Source organism: Leptidea sinapis, chromosome 47 (assembly GCF_905404315.1).
Source record: "Leptidea sinapis chromosome 47, ilLepSina1.1, whole genome shotgun sequence".
Lineage (NCBI taxonomy): Eukaryota > Metazoa > Arthropoda > Insecta > Lepidoptera > Pieridae > Leptidea > Leptidea sinapis.
The window spans coordinates 3,181,837-3,203,298 of record NC_066311.1 but is presented as its reverse complement, the minus strand read 5'-3'; the positions used below and the strand labels follow the sequence as shown (position 1 = coordinate 3,203,298).

General features: G+C 36.5%; 1 protein-coding gene across 1 annotated transcript; it reads left to right on the top strand.

Annotated features, from left to right (window-relative positions):
* The first annotated feature begins 5,009 nt into the window (after positions 1-5,009).
* Positions 5,010-12,059, top strand: LOC126978109 (ecdysone oxidase-like). The gene is made up of 3 exons (XM_050826836.1): positions 5,010-5,287; positions 9,654-9,787; positions 10,168-12,059. The coding sequence occupies exons 1-3, from the start codon at positions 5,137-5,139 to the stop codon at positions 11,758-11,760; spliced, it is 1,878 nt and encodes a 625-aa protein (XP_050682793.1). The 5' UTR covers positions 5,010-5,136; the 3' UTR covers positions 11,761-12,059.
* Positions 12,060-21,462: the final 9,403 nt, after the last annotated feature.

The window sequence follows — 21,462 nt, the reverse complement described above, 5'->3', positions numbered from 1 at the left end:
GATCGGCACCACAATTGCGCTCGTCTCTTTGAGACATAAGATGTTAAGTCTCGTTCGCCCTAATTTCACTAGCTACGGCGCCCTTCAGACCGAAACACAGTAATGCTGACATTTTGTTATAATATGATTTAAAAAATGTGTTATGGTGGTTTTGTATCAGTTTTTCTCTTTGACATAGGTGTGAAAGACCCTTTACGAACTGATGCAGCTTCATGACGTTTACCAAGTGTTGTTGCAATATGTTATGTTATTGTCACTCCCTATGGTGAATAAATATAATTCTATTCTATTAACTTGAGATAGTATTCCGAAAGATCTAGAAAGAAAAACTTCACAATAGAATCAATCCGATCGGAGGAAAATTAAGTGTCGGTCTTAGATTAAGGATTGGTCTCTAAGACCTACCTCTCGCACTACCTAAGAACAATAGCTTATTTATTATGGCAACTATTAGATGCTTGTGCGTGTCATCTTGACACTCAATGGCATCTTTTGATTTTGTAACATACGCTTCCTGTTATTAACCGACTTCAAAAAAGGAGGAGGTTCTCAATTCGTCAGTATGTTTTTTTTATGTTTGTTACCTCAAAACTTTCGACTGGGTGAACCGATTTTGATAATTCTTTTTTTATTTGAAAGCTGATGTTTCCCGTGTGGTCCCATTGTAATTGTAATTTGGTCCAGATCTGACCATTTTTGGATTCAGTGTCACCCAAGTTAGGTTTGTAACTACATACATTACAGTTATAGGTGAGATTTGCTTAAATCGTGAGGAGGCGAGAGCGGGTCGCGGCGGAAGGACACCGATTCCAAAAACAACAATAATCGTAACTAGATTTAGATTAATTAATTAGGTTGTATAAAAATACGTAATTATTTTTATACTTTTTAGTGCATATTATATCTATTGTTTTGGAATAGTGTTTTTGAAGTCGGTTGTTTTTTTGTTAAAATATTTTTTTATATTGAAATTAATAAAATACAAAATACTTACTGATTACATGTAACTCAGTGTCTTTCTTATTTCTTGTAGTATTATTTTTACAAAGTTTTACTACGCAACCCGGCATTTTAGTTTCAATTATTAGCAAAGTTTAACAGAACATGTGGCACGTTAATGTCACACATTGTTCGAAACTGGCTCGAGTACGCCCACTTGGGCATAGTATTAGTTGCCGCACTTTGCGACTACGCCTACGGTATCTAGTTTGAGCGCAGCGGAGACCAATCCTTAATCTTAAGTGTCGGTAATGTATTCAGAGAATTCACTGTGCAAAAACCGCTACAGAAGTCTTTCTATGATTAGCGAAGTGTTACGAAACCGAACCAGTTACCATTTAGTGATCCTGACCCACTAAGTCTATGTGAATTTACATATTATAAGCAACTTGTTCAATGTCGTTATGCAATAACTAATTCAAATTTATTAAATTCCTTTAAACAAGTTAATAATAGGTGTTATGTATTTGTTGTTATCGACAAGTTGTGATGTCCGAATCGGAATTGCATGTTAAGAATTCCGTATACAAAATAATATAATTATTTCAGCCCTGAGTTAATATTACCGATATATCGAAAATTTTAAAATCCTTTGCGTCAAATATGTAGCTGGGATTTTGTCGAAATTTTGTGCTAGCCTTTTCTATTCAAATGGTTGTTAGCCTTTAAGGGACGCAATCCTGTTTTTTTATGGATAAGGATGGCAAACGAGCGTACGGGTCACCTGGTTGTTAAGTGATCACATTCTCTTGCAACACCAGAGGAATCACAGGAGCGTTGCCGGCCTTTGAGGAGGGTGTACGCTTTTTTTGTTAGTACCCATGTCGTATCGTCCCCGAAACACCGCACAAGGAAGCTCATTCCACAGCTTTGTAGTACGTGGAAGAAAGCTCTTTGAAAACCGTGTTCACAGCAGATGGTGGGGATGATATCCTAATTTGTGGCAGGTGAAACAGCTCTTCTACTCCCCGTGATAAATGCGGTAGAAGACACACAATGAAGCGACGTCTCTACGCAACGCCAAGTGATCTAGCCGTTCACAGAGCACAGGGTCTCCAACAATTCAAGCTGCTCTGCGTTGCACGTGGTCAAATGGATCGAGCTGATACCTGGGCTATATGCCGGTGTAAATTTTGGCACTTATTAGAATAGATCGGTCCTAACAATTCTATCTCAAATAACTTTAGAAATTTAAACATGTACAACATTTTCCTTGTTGCTAATTTTATTTATATCTTAAGTAGTGACGCATTATTAACTAATTATCAGCATTAATTGTAATCTTTATGGTTTTTAGATGCTAAGTTGACCTAGTTTGTATATCAGTAATGATTACCTTTTCTTTTTTTTAGTTTCAAATGTTTTTACACTATCTTCAAAATGGTTTTTTAGCACTTGTAAATATATTTAAACGTATCTTAATGATGTCGGCAATGTCGTTACAGACGTTAGCAATCCTCTTTAATTCCTCACATGTGAACGATCGATAGTTTTACCAGTGGGAGGCTCCTTTGCACAGGATGCCGGCTAGATTATGGGTTCCACAACGGCGTCTTTTTCTGCCGTGAAGCAGTAATGTGTAAACATTATGTGTATTGTGTATACTGAGCGGCACTGCATTGTAATGTACTGCGATACGCAGGGCGTATCAATTACCATCAGCTGAACGTCCTGCTCGTCTCGTCTCTAATAAGACATTTTCTATGACAATAGTCATAGAAAAAAAATTTTAACCCATATTTCAGCTAGAAACACCAGATCACATATCGCGCAGCTGACTAGTAGTAGAAGAATTTAGATACATTACATATAAATACTTGAGTAAAAAAACCATTAATTTTAAAAGTTTGCCATGTGTATTCTTGCACCTTAAAATTTCAGCTGTACCCATAGCTTTTGCGGTTTATGAAATATGTACAATGCGATTCAAATAAAAAAACATCCGACTTCAAAAACACTATTTCAAAATAATATATATAATATGCACTAAAAAGTATAAAAATAATTGCGTATTTTTATACAATCTAATTAATTAACCTAAGTCTAGTTACGATTATTGTCATTTTTGGAATCGGTGTCCTTCTGCCGCGACTGACTCTCGCCTCTCGCCTCCTCACAACTCAAGCACATCTAACCTATATCTATGTATGTAGTTACATACCTATTTTTGGAACGTCTGGAAGTCGTTTGGAAGTCGGTTGTTTTTTTGTAAACATTTTTATTTATTGATTTTTAGTGGATCTGGTGTACACTAACTTTTAAATTAATTATAATTAAATTGCCTAAATATATCTACAAAATTTTGCAATGCAGCAATAAACGTTAGCGCATTGCAATTGGATTACAAACAGTTAGAAATTCTGACCCAGATCTCACGTTAAGGAGTTCTATTGACCATCATATTCGACTACGTCAATTTTTTGACTATAAGGCTCTGTTCAAACTGAGGCGAATAACGCGCGGGACGGAAGTCGCTCGCGCCGATTGTGTCAGCTAACTTGTATGTACGTGTTCAAATTGACGCGAGTAGTCGCTCAAGTTGAAGCGAAACAAGAGCGGGATGCTCCGCGGGATTGTTTAGTCTCACAATGCATGATGTTTCTCCACTGAATAATCAAAATTGACACGCGACAAAATTTGAAAGGCTAAGCGAGTGTGCTCTAAAACGCGTCTCGCGTCCCGCTCGTTATTCGCCTCAGTTTGAACAGAGCTTAACGAAGTTACGGTAGGTTACTCAAAAATCCGGATAGCACAAAAAAGATTCGGCCGAGTATCGTTAATTTGCTCCAAAGAATAGAAGAGTTCCGTTACTTTGTCATGGAATCCATAATCAGAACCTAACGGTTGGCGCGATAAAGAAAAGTAGTAAATTATCTAAATATATTATTTTTAAATTGTTTAAGTCATCATAGGGCACTATGTATAGAATTCAGTAATGTTTTTGCTAAAGCATTAGAGGTAAAAAAGAGGCTCAAATATTTTTATAAATCCGGCGATTTTGGATCCATAAGTGCATCATTGAATACGATTGATTGGCGAAAATTGCTAAACGAAGGTTCGTTTGTCTCCGTAAAACGTATGTATCATAAACAAATCTCGTTGAATCGTTTCCCCCCTCGGTACAGCTCTGCATTAATAAAAATACTAAAAGAAAAAAGTAAATTCTTCAAGAAATATAAACGTTATGGCAACCAGTACGATTACCTCACTTTTTCACTCCTAAGAAGAAGAGCAAAAAATTTTAGAACATGTGTGCTATGACTCATATTTACAAAAAAGCGAGAACTCTATTAGTCGTGATCCAAAATCTTTTTGGACTTTCGTTAAATTCAATAGTAATGCATCTAGTACATACCCTTCCTCAATGACATATGATGGTGTTGATGCGTCCACAGGTGAGGACGTATGTAATCTTTTTGCGACTTACTTTCAAGCGAACTTCCTGCCACCCAGTTCAAATAATAGCCCGCCATCTCTGGATCACAGTGCTGTTAATAATATTAAAAATTTCGGAGATATAATCATTGAACCGACAGAGATCCTTCGACACTTAAAATCCTTACATCTGAACAAAGCGGCTGGTCCAGATGATATCCCTCCTGTTCTAAATACTAGGTGTGCTGAAAGTTTAGTTCTCCCTCTCTGTATACAGAGAGAGAAGACTATAGTCTTCAGACTTCAAATTCTGAGCGGCACTACGATTGTGCTCGTCAGCTTGAGACATAAGATGTTAAGTCTTATTTGACCAGTAATTTCAGGAATAGGCGCCGTCTAATAAAAAAAATATTACAAACAAGAATCTAACATTTACATAGAACCAAAGATACAAGGTGTAAGTTGATTTTCCTGTTTCACATGAAAAGGAAATATTCAGGTTGCTACTATTTATGTAATACTGCGATACATGCATTAATCTGTGATAATTTTATTCGGCCTTACTGAAGTAGACACGCAAAACATAATAGTATTGATTAAAAATTGTGTCTGTCTATTTATGAACGAACCTTTGCGGCATGCGGATGATCGCATTAAATGAATTAAGTAATTCGTGACGAAATACAGCCTGGCTAAATCCATTATTTTAAATTATTTAAAGTAAGGTGTTAGATATTAAAGTGCGCGAAATTGAACAACACAATGAATTTAAATGTTTTTGTGAATAATATTTTCGGTTATGTACAAAACTTTAGTTGGAAATGGAATCCAATTTTGCGATGTGTTATTCGTGTTCTCGCCCTATCCCACGCAATAACGCCCGCGGGATGGCCGAAAAATTACAAATTAAGAGGTTAGTAGCAAAAAATTTACAAATATTAAAACGTCTTGTTTGAATTTGTTGAAATTACTTGACAATAGCTGTATCTAACATATTGTTCAAAAATTGTGAATAAATGAAATAGATATATTCATTATATTTATATCATGTAAATTATAAGAAAGAAGGCTTCCCTCTCTCAAAAACCTATTTAGGTTTACTTAACAATATTTAAATCGGGACTCACTTCTGACCCGAATAACCATCGTCCTGTTTCGGTGTTGCCAACCTAAATTTTGAAAAAATTATTTTAGCCAAATGTTTACTCACTTTAACACTTATAAATTACTTCATATAAAATAATTTGGCTTTTCTGGGGGATGTTCGACTACGGATTGTTGAGTGTTGAACTCATCAGGAATATTTTTGGGGCCTGGCAGGAATCACAGAATGCACTTGGTATCTTCTGTGATTTATCTAAGGCTTTTGATAGTGTTCAACATTCAACGCTGGTCAGGAAGGTATGTCACATCTCATATTTAAATAATAGGATTCAGATGGTCGATGTGAAAGGCAGAAGATCTCCTGGGACTCCTCTCGGTATGGGGGTCCACAAGGGTCTATTCTTGGACCCTTCCTCCTCCTAATTTATATAATTGATCTAGAACTCGACAAGGTTATTGTTTTCAAAATGTAGGAATCGACTTCGGTGGTCCATTCCTCGTAAAAGAGAGCAGACGACGTAATGCACGAACTAACAAAGCTTACGTTTGCTTGATAGTCTGTCTTTCAGTAAAAGCAGTTCACTTAGAACTCGTATCTGAATTGTCAACCGAGGCGTTCGTAGGCGCTTTAGATAGATTTGTATCTAGGCGTGGTATCTGTCAACAGATCGTGACAGATTGTGGTACAAATTTCGTAGGCGCTAAACGCTATCTTCACGAAATGTTTCAACTCATGCTAGATAAGAAGGAAGACATTTCCACTCAATTAACCTCACGAGGGATTTCATGGAAATTAAATCCCCCCTCCGGTCCCCATTTTGGTGGGATCTTTGAAAGTGGCATCAAATCCACTAAATACCATTTAAAAAGAGTCATTGGCTCTCAAATTCTTACGTTTGAAGAGCTCACTACTATCTTGACTAAAGTTGAGGCTATGCTCAACTCTAGACCATTGTGTCAACTATCTTCAGATCCAAGTGAAGTTGACGTTCTAACTCCCAGACATTATACTGTAGGACGCCCGTTAGTTGCTCTTCCTGAACCTACTTTCGATGATTTACATCCTAGAACTCGTTGGCAGTTATTACAAAAGCTTTGCAGCGCAGCAGCTTTGGCGAGTTTGGCAAACCGAGTATTTGCACACACTGCAACAGAAACGGAAGTGGTTCAAAGATGACCAACAACGACCTGAAGTTGGACAGCTTGTCACTGTTCAAGAACCTAACTTACCTCCTAATGAATGGTGTTTAGGGCGTATCGTCGAAGTTCATCCCGGTAACGATAATATTATTCGCGTTGTGATGGTTAAAACTCCAAAGCGTGTCCTTGAAAGACCCGTCGTGAAGCTTTGCCCTTTACCTCTCAATTAAAACTATTTAATATTTTTTTATTTTCATTTTTTTTTATATTCTAAAATAGTATTTAGAGATAAGCAACCTTGTCTTATGTCTTTCCTTTTAAGTTAGATTATCAATGCACATATTTTAGTCTAGCTAGAGTATATACCTACTTATAAATTTATATTCTAGTTACTAGTTTGTTTTTTCTATGTATGTCTATTCTAGTCACTGTCTGAGCAATTGGATGCCTAGATGTTGCCGGGCAGTGAATGTCTTGTGAAACCCCTGGATGGTTTCAAATGGGGGGAAATGTTGCGGCTTCAGAGCAATCCCTTATACTTCTCCTGAAAGCCATAAAGTCAATCCAATTTCAAACTTTCCCTCCTTACATGCACATCCGTGATGTGCGCCATCTGGCGGACTGTCAAAAGAGAACTCTGAATGGCCGCGGGCGTAACCGCATCGACGCTCACGAAAAGTATAGAAATCTAAGGTCTACGATTGATCAATCGCCTGGACACTAGTGTACGTTCAAGTTATAGTGCTAAGTCTACCAGTAGTTATATATGATTACCAAAACAATTAGTATTTGTGACGTGTGAATTGGCAAAAGAGGTGTGCTCCTGACCAGTGAGTATTCCTTCCAAAACTTCCAGTTTTGGAGCCACTATATTTGTTCTTATTTGAAGCCAACTAGGTTTTGATATTCTATGTTTCGGTGACTTAGGTAATCTGAAATATATCTAACATATGCACCAATCTATACAAGTGTTCATGTGCCAACAATATGTGTAGATATACTAAATTTTTCAATGCAGCAATGAACGTAAGTGCTTTGCAATTTGATTACAGACTGTTAGAAATTCTGCCATAGATTGCACCCATACTGTAAGTCGTTAAGGAGTCCCATTGATCATCATATTCGACGATGACAATTACTTGACCATAAGTATGTTATGGTAGATGACTTAAATATCCGGCTAGCATAAATAAAGATATATATAATATAATCCGAATAGCTAAGAATTGAAGAGTTCCGTTACTTTGTCATGGATTCCGTAATCAGAACCTAACCAAACTATCTTTGAAGTATATCCTTTCCAATAAAAAAATAATCATCGAAATCGGTTGGTGCGGTATTGAGTTATTCGTAAATTTATCATCCACTTTGCTATACATATGTATAGCAATGTTAAGACTTTTATGGTTGTCTCATGGATGCCATTGTCAGATCTCGACCAAATTACGATGGGAGACCACACGAAAAGCACCAGCTTTCAGATTTAAAAAAATTATCAAAATCGGTTCACCCAGTCGAAAGTTTTGAGGTAACAAACATAAAAAAAATAAGAACATACCGACGATTGGAGAACCTCCTCCTTTTTTGAAGTTGTTTAAAAAGAAAAACAAAAGAAGAGTTCACAAAGACGATCATCCAGGATACGATAAGCAATAAAGCGTGTATGACGAAGCCTGACATAAGAACTCAACCAAATAACAAGGAAGAACGAGTACTTATATTTTGCAATCACTAAACACCTCTTCTTATAATTAAAGTAGATCATTCTGTTTAAATTTTTATATTATATTATTGCTAAAAGTAATTTAAGGGTAATTTCCAAGTTTTATTATTATCAATTAAAGAATCATTTATATATATATATTATATATACGATTTTTCTATAAATAATAAGTGTTGTCAAGGAGCCAAATAGCTTCATTTGTCTGAAAAACCACATAAAACTTACTTCAGCCAAAGATTCTTGAAAAACTATCGTATATCGTGTTGTAAAACTTCTTAGCAATTCGCCTTATACAAATGTACCTTGGAGCAAAACTGCCTCCTGGTCACAAGGCACGATTCGAACCCAAGCTTGGTTTGAAGTCATTATTAGCCGGAAGACGTCCACTGCTGGACAAAGGCCTCATTTTTGGTGGCACCATCGGGGCTGATCCAAGTCCATTTGCGTTTTTCTGGCTTCATGGAGAAGATCCTTCTACTCCATGGATCTCTATGTGATGAAGTCAGCCAGCATCTGGCCTCGGGCCCCAAATTGCCCCACTCTCAACTCATCAACGCTACGTTTGCCCAGTTTTGCGTTGAAGTTTCCCATGATAACGTTGAAGTGGGTCTTCGGAGTGTTGAGATGTCCTCATACATGGCCTCCACCTCCTCATCTGAGTGTGTCGAAGTCGGAGCCGAGTCCTCACCCTGTCTTCGGACTTCAGATAACCCCACGACATCCTATCGTGATCTGCTCACAGCTTCCTCCAGTTCCTCCAACTTCTCGTCGGTCCGCAGTGTCTTGACATTGTATGTAGCCAGGGCCAATGGTCTACGTTTCGGGGATTCTTAGCACCCCCTGCTCCGTCGCTTATGTGGTTGCTATCGTGACCACCACGAGCGGGGCCGCCGGGGTCTGGGGGCCGGTGCCTTATATAGTCTGTCATATTTTTGAGGGGTTTTTTTCCGTAATCGCCACGCTTGGCAGACGGGTTGGCGATCGCAGTAAATGGTGTGCTCTTAACGAAAGATGCTGCTGAACATCCTCCGTTGTTTGTAACTCTTAGTCGCCTCTTACGACACGCACGGGAGGAGATGGGGTGGTGCTATTCTGTTGCGACACCACACGCACATGGTTTGAAGTAACGTTCCGTTATTTATTAACACAGGAGATGAAGACTAGCCCTCGTCTATCCCAGATCTGAGATCCATCATCTTCGAGTTATAATAAAAAATGGCTTGCTTTAATAGACGACACCGAGCCGCAAGAAATATGATGATATGTGCGTTGTATGTAGTTGCAATAAATAATAAAGAAAATAATGTTCCAGATGGTGAAACATTCGACTTTATCATCGTTGGTGGAGGTTCTGCTGGCGCTATAGTAGCTGCACGATTAAGTGAAATATATCACTGGAGGGTTCTACTCATTGAGGCTGGCGGCGACCCCCCGTTTGCAAGTGTGGTAAGATCATTTGCAGACGTTTCTAAGCAGTTTTTTTGATGAAATATTAGGACAAATGAAACCTCGGTCCATCTAATGTTAGTGTTAGTGCTCTTTTGAAGAAATCCCAAAGTAATGTAATAGTATCAACAAGGATAAAATTTTTGAGAGTACTTTAAATGTAAGAAATTTAGTCCATAGAATGTTTGATTACATTTGCGGATTCGTAAGTAAGTTGGCATAAGTGTCATTCTAAATGTAAATATGTGAGTTAGCGGAATTAAATATTTTAAACAGCAATCGATTTTCCCAAATAACGCCTAACTCTAACTTCAAGTCCTGAAATAGGGGCATTAAATTATTAAGTTAAAAACAGTATATTTTTTTTATTATTATTACAGGCGCCGAGCTTGTTTTCAACATTGGCCCATACCGAGTATGACTGGGATTATAAAGCTCATCTCGATCCCGGCGTTGGTAAAAGCCACCCAGGAGGAATCTTATACGCAACAAGAGGAAAAATGTTGGGAGGATGCTCCTCCAATAATTATGAATTATATCTAAGAGGAGTACCAGAAGACTACGAAGAGTGGAATGAAGTTGCACCAGGTTGGGGATGGAATTCGGTTTTCAAATACTTTAAGAAGTTCGAGCGAATGACTGATCCTATTGTACTAAATAATCCTAAGAATGCATATCTCCATTCAGCTTATGGACCGTTAGCCGTATCTAGACCAAGAAGTAATACATATTTCGAAACTATGGACGAAAAGATGCTGAAATCCTTTGAGGAACTTGGTATTAAAAGAGTTTTAGAAAATAATGGTCCAGAAAAGTATGGTGCATCAACACCCCACTTTACTTTTGCTAAAGGCAGAAGGTCGAGTACAGCTGAGGCATATTTGAGATCAAATAGGGACAGACCTAATCTATTTATAGCTAAATATTCTAGGGCTATTAAAATATTAATAAATCATCAGACTTCTAGAGCGTATGGTATTCGCGTACGGCAGGAGTCTGGTGAAATAATTGAAGTAAATGCTAAAATAGAAGTGGTTCTTTCAGCAGGTTCTATCGATACTCCAAAATTATTGATGTTGTCAGGTATCGGCCCTGTAGAAATTCTGAGTAAAGTCGGCGTAGAAGTTATAGCCAATCTTCCTGTTGGTAAAAATTTGCAAGATCATAAAATATTTCCCATAGCAATATCAGGCCGCAAAGGATTTCGATCAGTACTTCAGAATTTACTTATTACAACTCAGCTGGATTCGTTTCCAACTCCAATTCAAAGTGGTTTTTTCAAACTTAACAGCTCCTTCTATCACCCTCAAAACATATATGATGAAAACAGACCACAGTTTCAATTTTTCAATATGCTCATCGGGGCCACTGCATCGCTTGGAATATTTTATGGCTGTCGAACCATTACTAATTTCGACAATCGATATTGTCATTCACTCAGTAAAGCAAATTTAGGTCAGGAGTTAGATTTGTTATCATTGGTGTTGCTACATCCTTTGTCAAGAGGCCAAGTAAAAATCAAAAGTGCGGATCCAATGGACGATCCAATTATTGAGTTGGGCTATTTTAGACATGCACTTGATTTACACAGAGTGGCACAAGGATTAAAGTTTATTAGCCAGTTATCTAAAACGTTGTATTTTAAAAGAATGGGCGGGGAAATTATTAAATTGGATATTCCAGAATGCAATCATTTTAAGTTCCCTTCAGAAGAATATTGGTCATGTTATGCATTGAATACTGTTACAACTCTGTTGCATTTTTCTGGTACATGTGCTATGGGGCCAAAAGGTGTAGTTAATGAGAGACTAAAAGTGCACAATATAGATGGTTTACGAATAGTTGATGCATCTATAATGCCAAAAATACCAAGTGGTAATACAAACGCTCCAACTATGATGATTGGCGAAAAAGCAGCTGATATAATAAAAGAAGATTATGGAGTGCTTTATAATATCAATTTGAATAATTAATTATTAGATATTGCAAATAATTAACGTGATTCAGATTGTGTTATTTCTATAAGAATCAAAAAATCTATGGTCTGCTAGATTTGTTATCAATGCGAGCTGTAAAACAATTTTGAGATTGGAATTGGGACAAGGACTGACTGTTTGACTATTATGTGCATTTCTGTGTATTGTCATCATAATTTCGAAGTATTAGACCGGAAATTTTATGTGAGATAAAATGCGTGAATTGAACTGATTGTAACACCATTCAGGCTTATTGTGTAAATAGTTATTTAATAAATGAATGAATTTAGAATATATGTTGATGTTTTTCTGAGACGATATCAGTTGAGCATCTTCAAAGATCCAATCCTTTCAGAACGTCTTTTCATCATTACCAGCAGTTTGGAAAGCTAATCTTATACATGAGAATAATAATTGAACTAAGGCTGAACAACGGTGGGTATTTTGCTAATTTCGCGTAGTAAGTAAAATAATATAATTTTAGTATTATAACGATTGACTTTTACATATATTGACACGAAAACATTATTTGCTCTTGGTTTTTTAGTGTTCATTACCCGAAGGATAGAAAGAAAGAAAGAAAGAAAAAGTTTATTCATGACGATAGTACAATAAAACATAAAACAAAATTGAGAAATATTATTTTCTATACGTCACAAAGTGGTCCCAACTCAGCATGTTTGCTGGTCTTCCGTTGGGCCATTTGGGGACGTCGCCTTAAAGATAATTATTATATAGTAACTACCTAATGCGTAGACTGAGTAAACAATTTGAGTTGTCAATTTCTGATGTTTCTAAGTTGACAACTCTGTTAAATGTCAATCTGAGTTCGAAACATAAAGTAATAATATGTGATCACAGATCAGTTTACAATTTACATTATTTATTCATTATTGTTTGTTTTTGAGTGAAACAAAAAGAATATACATAAAAATATTAACTAATTAAAAGTAACCAGTTATATATAACTAAAAACGACTAAAGTACTGTACCTAATCATAATTGTGATAAGCAATAGTTACATAGCTGATATTTTTACATAGGTATCAAAGAGAATTTATACACTACGTTCAATAGGTATACCGAAACAGCAGCTGCACAAATAAAGATACAATGACAAATGAATGTCATTTGACAATGACATTGTTTGCGCGCGTTCGTGGTTAAGATATGAATATTATTGTGAAATCAGTTATGGCTAAAATAATATGCCGACGTACCTAGTATTCCTGGACGCAATGTTCTGCAGCTGGGGGCCCCCGCTAGTCCTGAACTCCTGGTGGTAATTTGCGTCCGACTTCCTTGGAGGTTGGTAGAAAAAGGGTTTTTGCAATGCGTTACACCGAGAACTTCTTGACTATATATTTTACTAGTGATTAAGTCTTCTGAAGGACTTGATTAACTATATTAAGATTATATATGCGTATGTGACGATTTGCGTGAGAACAATATTGCTCAGTGACAATTTTTTGTTATATTATTAGGCGGTGAAATGGACAAATGTCATTATGTTAACCACACAGATGACAATGCGTCTGTTGTGTATGGTATTTCTTAGTCTACAGGCGTCACCTATAAATTAGACATAACCAAATAACTATAATGATAATAATTGCGGCGCATCCAGACATAATATCTTGTAGGATGGTACCCTTGACCGATCTTTTTTAATAAACTCCAGTATCAGGTTTGCTATGTCGCAAGAGTGCACAAATATTTTATAGCTTTTTGAGTCCTTCCACTTCTTAGTAAAGCTTAACTTTTCCTAAGTGTATAGCTTTGAATTTCATAATTCTATTACCCCTTAATGAATGAAGGGACTTAATTTGATCGGCTTTGACTGAAGGCCGATTATAAGGCAAGAAATAAGGCTCTCAATTATACGGGACGTGAATTCCCTTAGATTTTTTTTTAAATTTTTAAACTTACAAAGTCAAAGACCTACTCAAAAATTCGTTTGACGACCGAATCACAATCAGCAAAATGTTAATTCCGTACTTAATTATTAAAACAATCAGTATTCGAGTGGCCCTTAAAATTGAGTGCGAGAATACTTAGAGGGTTGTGAGCCGTAAAGTGAATCGTTTACATGACAAAGTCTCGTTGGGAGCTGTTAGAAGATCATTATTTGGGTCCGCCCCTACCACGGGCTCTCGCAACGAATTCGATTCTAAAATAGAACGCTGATTATATGATATCACTAGGATTGTATCATAATTTTTACCTCAATTCCAATGACTTTAAAGGAAACGCTCCTGAAAGTTGGTCTTTCGCTTACAAGTATGTACTTAAATGATCATTGCCAAACTCTTAAACATTTGCACACAAATGCATATGTAAAAAAATCTTGTTAACAATAAGAAAGATATAATCATAATCATAATTTTGTATTGTGTTGTAGGTATTATATTCTCTTGAATTGTGTAGAAATCGCAAATAAATAAGCTATCTTGTTTCTTTGTAGCTTTTATAAGTTTTAGAATTTTGAATTGTGCAATGGCCTTCTCATTTCTCTTTGAGACTATTTTTTTCTTTGAGCTACAAACACGCAATAATTTTATTCTTACTACATGCATTGAAATTTTAATTTTACAAAAACAAAGTAACAAGTGTTATTGAATCACTATTCTTTATAAATTTTAATTTTACTAAATATAATTTTTAATCGTAGATAAGGCAGAAATACATTTAATTTATAATTTAATTATTAAAAAATAATATTATAGTAATAATAATATGACTTAATAATTAATAACGCTATTTATATAAAAAATTATAACATAAAACTTAAATAATCTAATAAAATTAGTTAATTACAATTAGATAATATCATTAAGATCGCTATCGGCAGGAGAGGTGCCCATTAAACTGGCAACGTTACCTCTTTGTATAGCCAAACTTATCCTTTGACAGAGGTACGTACCAGATCTTTGGTCACCTGTTAAATCGGTTAGACGCCTGGATAGCTCTTTTATGAGTTTTTGTGCCGATGAACACCAAGGACCCATCGTCTCCACCCCAAACAAATGAACAAATATGTATCCATCACCGAGTGATGCATATTTCCTCCGCTTTAGGTATTCGGCAGTTTCCGCCGCTGCACCTCCCGCTCTAGATGAATGTTCAATATGAGAGGGGGCTATTCTTTATTAATTATAGTGATATTTATATATATTCTAGGATTATGCGAGTATTACACATCTAAATAAAATTAAAGCAAGGTAAATCACATAAATATACTAATTAACATCGTTAATTTATTCCGACGTTTCACTAGCCTTACAGGGCGACTAAAGTTGACAGGAGCAGACACAGTAATTGTCCAAGTTACGAATAAAACAATATTTGATAATATTTATACTTTTGGTTATGGGAAGAGAGTAACATCACGCATGGTTGCACCATTTTATTATTATAGCAAGGATTTACTTAACATTTGTTTGTGGGTTGGTTGGTATATAACTGTGTAGGTACTTATTTGTTTAAGTTCAAATATTGCAAGTTACGTTTATAACACTTCCCGATATCTGATTAAGCTAAAATTTTGTACACCTGAATAACTTCGGCGGCAATTCAATAATATGATATTATATATAATCTGATGCTGCAGCTAGGATTATCTCTTCAATATGAAACTTTTCAACGGTTAGTAGCACGGTCACGAAATTTTGTATGTAAGTATAGTTTTAATATCTAATCACGTTTTTACTACGAACTGCTGCTGCAGTGATGATTGCCACCTTACGAGGGAACTCCTTAGGTATTAGTTACTAGCAAGGATGCGAAACCTTATATTATGTAAATTTAGTTTAATTTTTAAAATGATGATATTTAGTGTTAATTCTGCCAAACTTCAAATAAAAATCACTTCGACACGTGTTTTGCATCTACACGAGGCATATTCAGGAGCTGTTGACTCGCCAAAAACTGGAACGAGACTTCTATTAATTTAATTAGTTTCGTAAAAAAAAACATTATTTTGACTATGAACTGCAGCTGCATGTAGGTTTGCCTCCTCACGAGGGAAGTCCTCAACGGATAGTAACATGAATATGAATGAACTTTAAATGAATTAAATATATCTCTTTTGAATAACTAAAATAGATGATAAGATATAATTTATATTCATAGATGTTTATAATTTTAATGCGGACATCATGTATCTAAGGTTAATTAATTTCTAAAAGGTTAATAAAAGGTGTTACGTCTAATTTCTCTTATCTGTTTGTGACAGCCCTACTAAAATAGGCTACTATATTGCCCGCTCTTAAGAAGCTTTTATGAACGATGCGGGATTCGAACCCACGACCTCCGGCGTTCCGTGCCGGTGCTCTAACCAACTGAGCTAACCGTTCGAGTACCGCCTCGTTATAAAATTCTGTTTGCTTTGTTCAACTCTCAGGTTGTGGCTTCATCTACAGGATCTACTTTACAGTTGATAACCTGCTCAACCCCAATATTTACATATTAGGAAATTGACTTGAGATGTCGCTCTTGTAAATCTAATCAATATGTTATGTTTTTAAAGTGATAACCCTCACTTCTAGGATTAATACACAAATAAAATTTTAAGAACAAATTAAATGTAAACTCGATTCAAACTCACAGCTTAAAAAGCAACAAATAGTAGTGGTGTGGTAATGACGTAGTCGGTTACATTCTGTCGCGACCGGGAGTAATGTTGCATAGCAATGTTTAACAAAGCCAGCGGTGAATTATGCGCATTTCTTGTAATTTCTACTTCATAATAGAACTAACTATAACTAACTAAAGTAGAACAGCTGTTATAAAACCGGTCTTGAAATATTTTCAGGTTTGATGAAATATTTAATTAACATATGAAATGAAATGAAATTTTATTTGCAAGGAATATTGTAGATAAGATGTTAACATAATATTATTAATGACCCAATATGTTTTGTCAATTGACATGCAAATATGTATGCAAAAATTGACAAGCAAAATATGTATAACGTAGTACCAATACAGTTTTTTTTTAATGAAAATAAGGGACGAGACGAACAGGACGTTCAGCTGATGGTAATTGATACGCCCTGTCCGTTACAATGCAGTGCCGCTCAGTATTCTTGAAAAACCCCAAAAATTCTGAGCGACACTACAACTGCGCTTGTCACCTTGCGACATAAGAAGTTAAGTCTCATTTGCCCAGTAATTTCACTAGCTACGGCGCCCTTCAGACCGAAACACAGTAATGCTTACACATTAATGCTGTACGGCAGAAATAGGCGCCGTTGTGGTACCCATAATCTAGCCGGCATCCTGTGCAAAAGAGCCTCACACTGGTAAGTTATACTGAACACAGTATAGTTATACTGAAATATTTCCCATATAAAGATACATACATACATAAAATCACGCCTGTGTTTCGCATCAAATTATTCATGCCCAGTTGATGCTCTTTAACTTTCCATACATCCCCACACTGTTAGTTGAATATGCGCCCTTTTTCCGTGGAAACCCCCAATAGGGTTTTCGGTGGGGCGGTGTATCGGAATCGAACCGACTAAAGCCAAGCCGTTATTAGAACATCCTTTTTTTTGTATGAAAATACGGGATGACACGTGCAGGACGTTCAGTTGACGGTAATTGATACGCCCTACCCATTACAATGCAGTGCCGCTCAGGATTCTTGAAAAACCCAAAAATTCTGAGCGGCACTACAACTGCGCTCGTCACCTTGAGACGTAAGATGTTAAGTCTCATTGGCCCAGTAATTTCACTAGCTACGGCGCCCTTCAGACCGAAACACAGTAATGCTTACACATTAATGCTGTACGGCAGAAATAGGCGCCGTTGTGGTACCCATAATCTAGCCGGCATCCTGTGCAAAAGAGCCTCACACTGGTAAGTTATACTGAACACAGTATAGTTATACTGAAATATTATAAATGTTAATATATTCGAAAATATTGTAATTTTTAATTATCTTTGTAATTCCTGTACAAAATAATGATAATTCGATGATAATAATTCAATTCCATTCATAAAAGTATGCAATTTTTCATCAATGTTTTTATATGACGTTATCAGGTAAAATTATCGTTTGTAAACCGACTTTAAAGACATCAGCTTTGTGGCCGAAGTTGCAACCATCGCCTTTTTTTTTTGAGAGGAGGAAATACAGTTACGTATTTACGCCCGGAACGGGGCGTAATATGTCGGACTCGAGTTTCCGCGTAAGCGGACACCCTATACCGACTAAAACCTCCTCTATGCTGTTAGGCATGTTTTTACAGCGACATAGGACGTGGGCCGTGGAGGCCGCAAAGACTATGCAACAACAGTCGCGGGGCGTCTCCTAAGGAGACTCGAACCTCAGACCGGCTGTGTGCTTGTGGGAAGGAGAGGGAATGAAAATGAAGATGAAGGATGAAAAGATGAGAAGAACACACTCGCCGGCGAGTGTGGTGATGTTTTGTGTAATGTATGTAAGTGTGTATGTAAGTAAGTAGTGTAAATGTTTGTGTGCAATTATGTTTGTGTTTGTTTGTGGAGTGTGTTTGTGATTGTGTAAGTGGTGTATGTCAGTCCGTGTGTGAGTGTGAGTGGAGTGAAACGATTACAGGACGAGGACTAACGTCTCGTCGGGTATCAAAAGAATGTGTGGCGTATCTAGGTTGCGGGCCGCTGGCCATCGTCAGAGTGACGAGTGCCAGTGGTTTGCGGTGGTTGACCGCGCCAAGCCTGCGAAGGCGGTGTGTGCGTGTCTGTGTCGGTGTTTGTGTGGGTGCCGCGTTCGCGATGGTGATGTCGTCATCAGGGTCTACCGTGACGTGCCTGGGACAATAGACCAATATACGAATATATTACTATACTTGGTCTATGTCTGAATAAGATCCATATATGAAATCTCATGATTTAATTATTTATTTATTTACTTACATACATAAAAGATAACACGATTGAAATTTATAGATACGTAAATAGTCCTGCTATTAATTACAAGAATTTCAATAATATTAACCGAAAAATACCTGAATTGCATATCTCTTTTCATTTCTCATACTCGGAAAGTATTTTTGTATTGATCTGATTATTGGGTAGAAAATGCTGTTTCCCTCCACAGAGAGGGAATAACTCATACAAATTACTTCCCACCTAAGGGCCGGAATGAACTTTAAAAATAGAACTGCTGTGAAGAGTTTTATGTAAAAAAGAACTAATTAAAAAAGCTGCGGCCATGTGGCTTCCTAAACAGCCAGTGTGAACTTAGCGCAAACTTCTTTGAGCGGAATAAAACGCAACAATTACGCGGTGAGTTCCATATTTAAAATTCAGAAAGTCGACATAAATTGGCGGTATACTAATCTGTACTTAGATAAACAACTAGTTTTATTTGCCTCATATTCGAAATGAAAAGTAGAGTGTTTAACTCTGGTAAAAGAATCAATTCCTACTCTGACTATAGCCGACCTCGCTGCGCTCGGGCGTCTAAATACCTCTTCCGATTCTTTCGACCCTCGGTTAACAATCTAAGATGAGATCTAAGATATCAAATGTTTTTTTTGTGACATGTTGACATAGCAAAGTACCACATTTTTTTATATTATAAAAATTACCTGACTTTATAGCTATGTATAACTACGGCAAATATCTCCGAGTTCAAATATAACAGGACACAATATTTGTGAACTGTGTTGGAGTTCAACTGTAACATAGAATAAAATATCAATTTTTATGTGCACTGTACTTCAGTAGTGATTTAAATGACGTCAAAATGTATTTGAAACGACTCCAATTTGAGAAAATGGATAAATGGCCGGGTGCAAATTATTATTTTCGATATGACATTCCATATTAGATAGCAAAATGTATCCACGGTGAATTTACAATTCTATCCAAATATAACCTGATCATAAGATACGTGAAAAATTTAACCAATTCCGAGTATTCAAATCACGTCAGCGAATAAGCCTAATCAGATTACGGCTCCACACGCTTCAATATAATTTATCTTTGTAATAAATCCAACCCAAATTACAATTATTTGCTTTATACGCAATATGAATTGTGTTAATTTTACAGTGAAAAATAATTATCCTTAGAACTTTGTACTGAAGCATTAATATTACAAGCAGCCTGCGACTTTGCATGCAGAAATTTCGTTTCAGCGGCTATTTCACATTTATTCGAGGTATTAAGGCTGGGTACCGAGCCAATGGCCTTGAGGAAGCGAGAGGAGCTAGGTTACCTCTTTCGCTCAAGATTGCTACAGTTTTAATTCAGACTTAGAAGCATTTAATTTATTACAGACATAATACAATTTTCTTTACAAAACTAATAAAACTATGTGATGTTATGTAGTATTGGTGTACAGTTAATAAATTTTCGTACAATTTTTATTTAGATTGAATGATTAGCATGGCTCCAGCTGTAAAAGTAAGGGATAGACTCGTGATTGTTTTTCTCACTGTCTATAAAAATAGAAATGTAAAGAAAAATCGCGAAGTACCCTTTGGCACTAGATCTTCATATATACCAAAATCGAAAGTGCCGTTCGGCACACTACGCCCTAACCAAGTTCTGACTCTCATTTTGTATTATAAGAGAGTTTATTTTGCATGGTCTTATAGCTTGTTTCAATAGTTTTCTTGTATATCTCTCATATCGTTCTAATTACGTAAAATAATAAACTTTGACGCGCCGCTGCGCACGCGCCAAAACGCGCCGATCTATGGCATACGGCGCGGTAATTATTTTTTGTAAAAATATATAGAAGCCGTCGAGAAATAGATTCAATTATGCGCCATTTTGGCGATTTCTAGGGATAGCGGCCTTAAGTTCACAATTAATAAATTTGACTTACAATGCATTTTTTTTAAAATACAACCTAACCTGCCTGGGTTAATCCTGATAGCATAAGCCATTATATAATATATACGTTTAGATAGAACCTCTTGTTGTTAGACAACATAAGCCCAGGTTTATTACTTTAGTATGCATGACAAGCTACGTCTTACACTCGCGATGTGTATGTCACTTTGTTTTAGTGTGCGTGCGTTGATGAAATTATAGGTAAACTATTCGCCGCTATTTTTTTAACGTGTTCACAGCTGTCACATTCTCTCTAGACGTGTAAATTATCTAAGCATTAGCCATATTGAGTGGTATTCAACTTGGTCACTTGTTTCGGAGATGAGCTCGATCTTACAAAAAGGCAAACAGAGAAGCAGACAATAACCTCAAGTTTTTTTTAAATCAAAATACGGGACGAGTCGAGCAAGGCGTTAAGCTGATGGTAATTGATACGCCCTGCCTACAATGAAGTGCCATTCAGGATTCTAGGAAACCCACAAAAATTCTGAGCGGCACTATAACTGAGCTCGTCTCCTACAAACTTTTATAATGACGAGTCAAAAGCGCTTATTTTAAACCTAATTGAATTAAGTTTGTTTGACTTTGACTTTTATGAATAAACTTGCTTATGTTTGACAGACAAAGTAACAGTATTTTATTGAATGCATTATTTCACATTGCACATTCCTTATTAATCTTAATTCTGTGTTTCGGGCTGAAGGCGCTGTAGCTAGAGAAATTACTGGGCAAATGAGACTTGACATCTTATGTCTCAAGGTGACGAGTGCAGTTGTAGTGACGCTCAGAATTTTTGGGTTTCTCAACCATCTTGAGCGGCACTGCATTGTAATGGGCAGTTAGCAATTACCATCAGCTGAAAAT

Coding starts and splice junctions, on each gene's coding strand:
- LOC126978109 (XM_050826836.1), top strand. CDS start 5,137: ATGAATTTAAATGTTTTTGTGAATAATATTTTCGGTTATGTACAAAAC. Junction 5,288..9,653: donor GAAAAATTACAAATTAAGAG/GTTAGTAGCAAA, acceptor ATAATGTTCCAG/ATGGTGAAACATTCGACTTT. Junction 9,788..10,167: donor ACCCCCCGTTTGCAAGTGTG/GTAAGATCATTT, acceptor TTATTATTACAG/GCGCCGAGCTTGTTTTCAAC.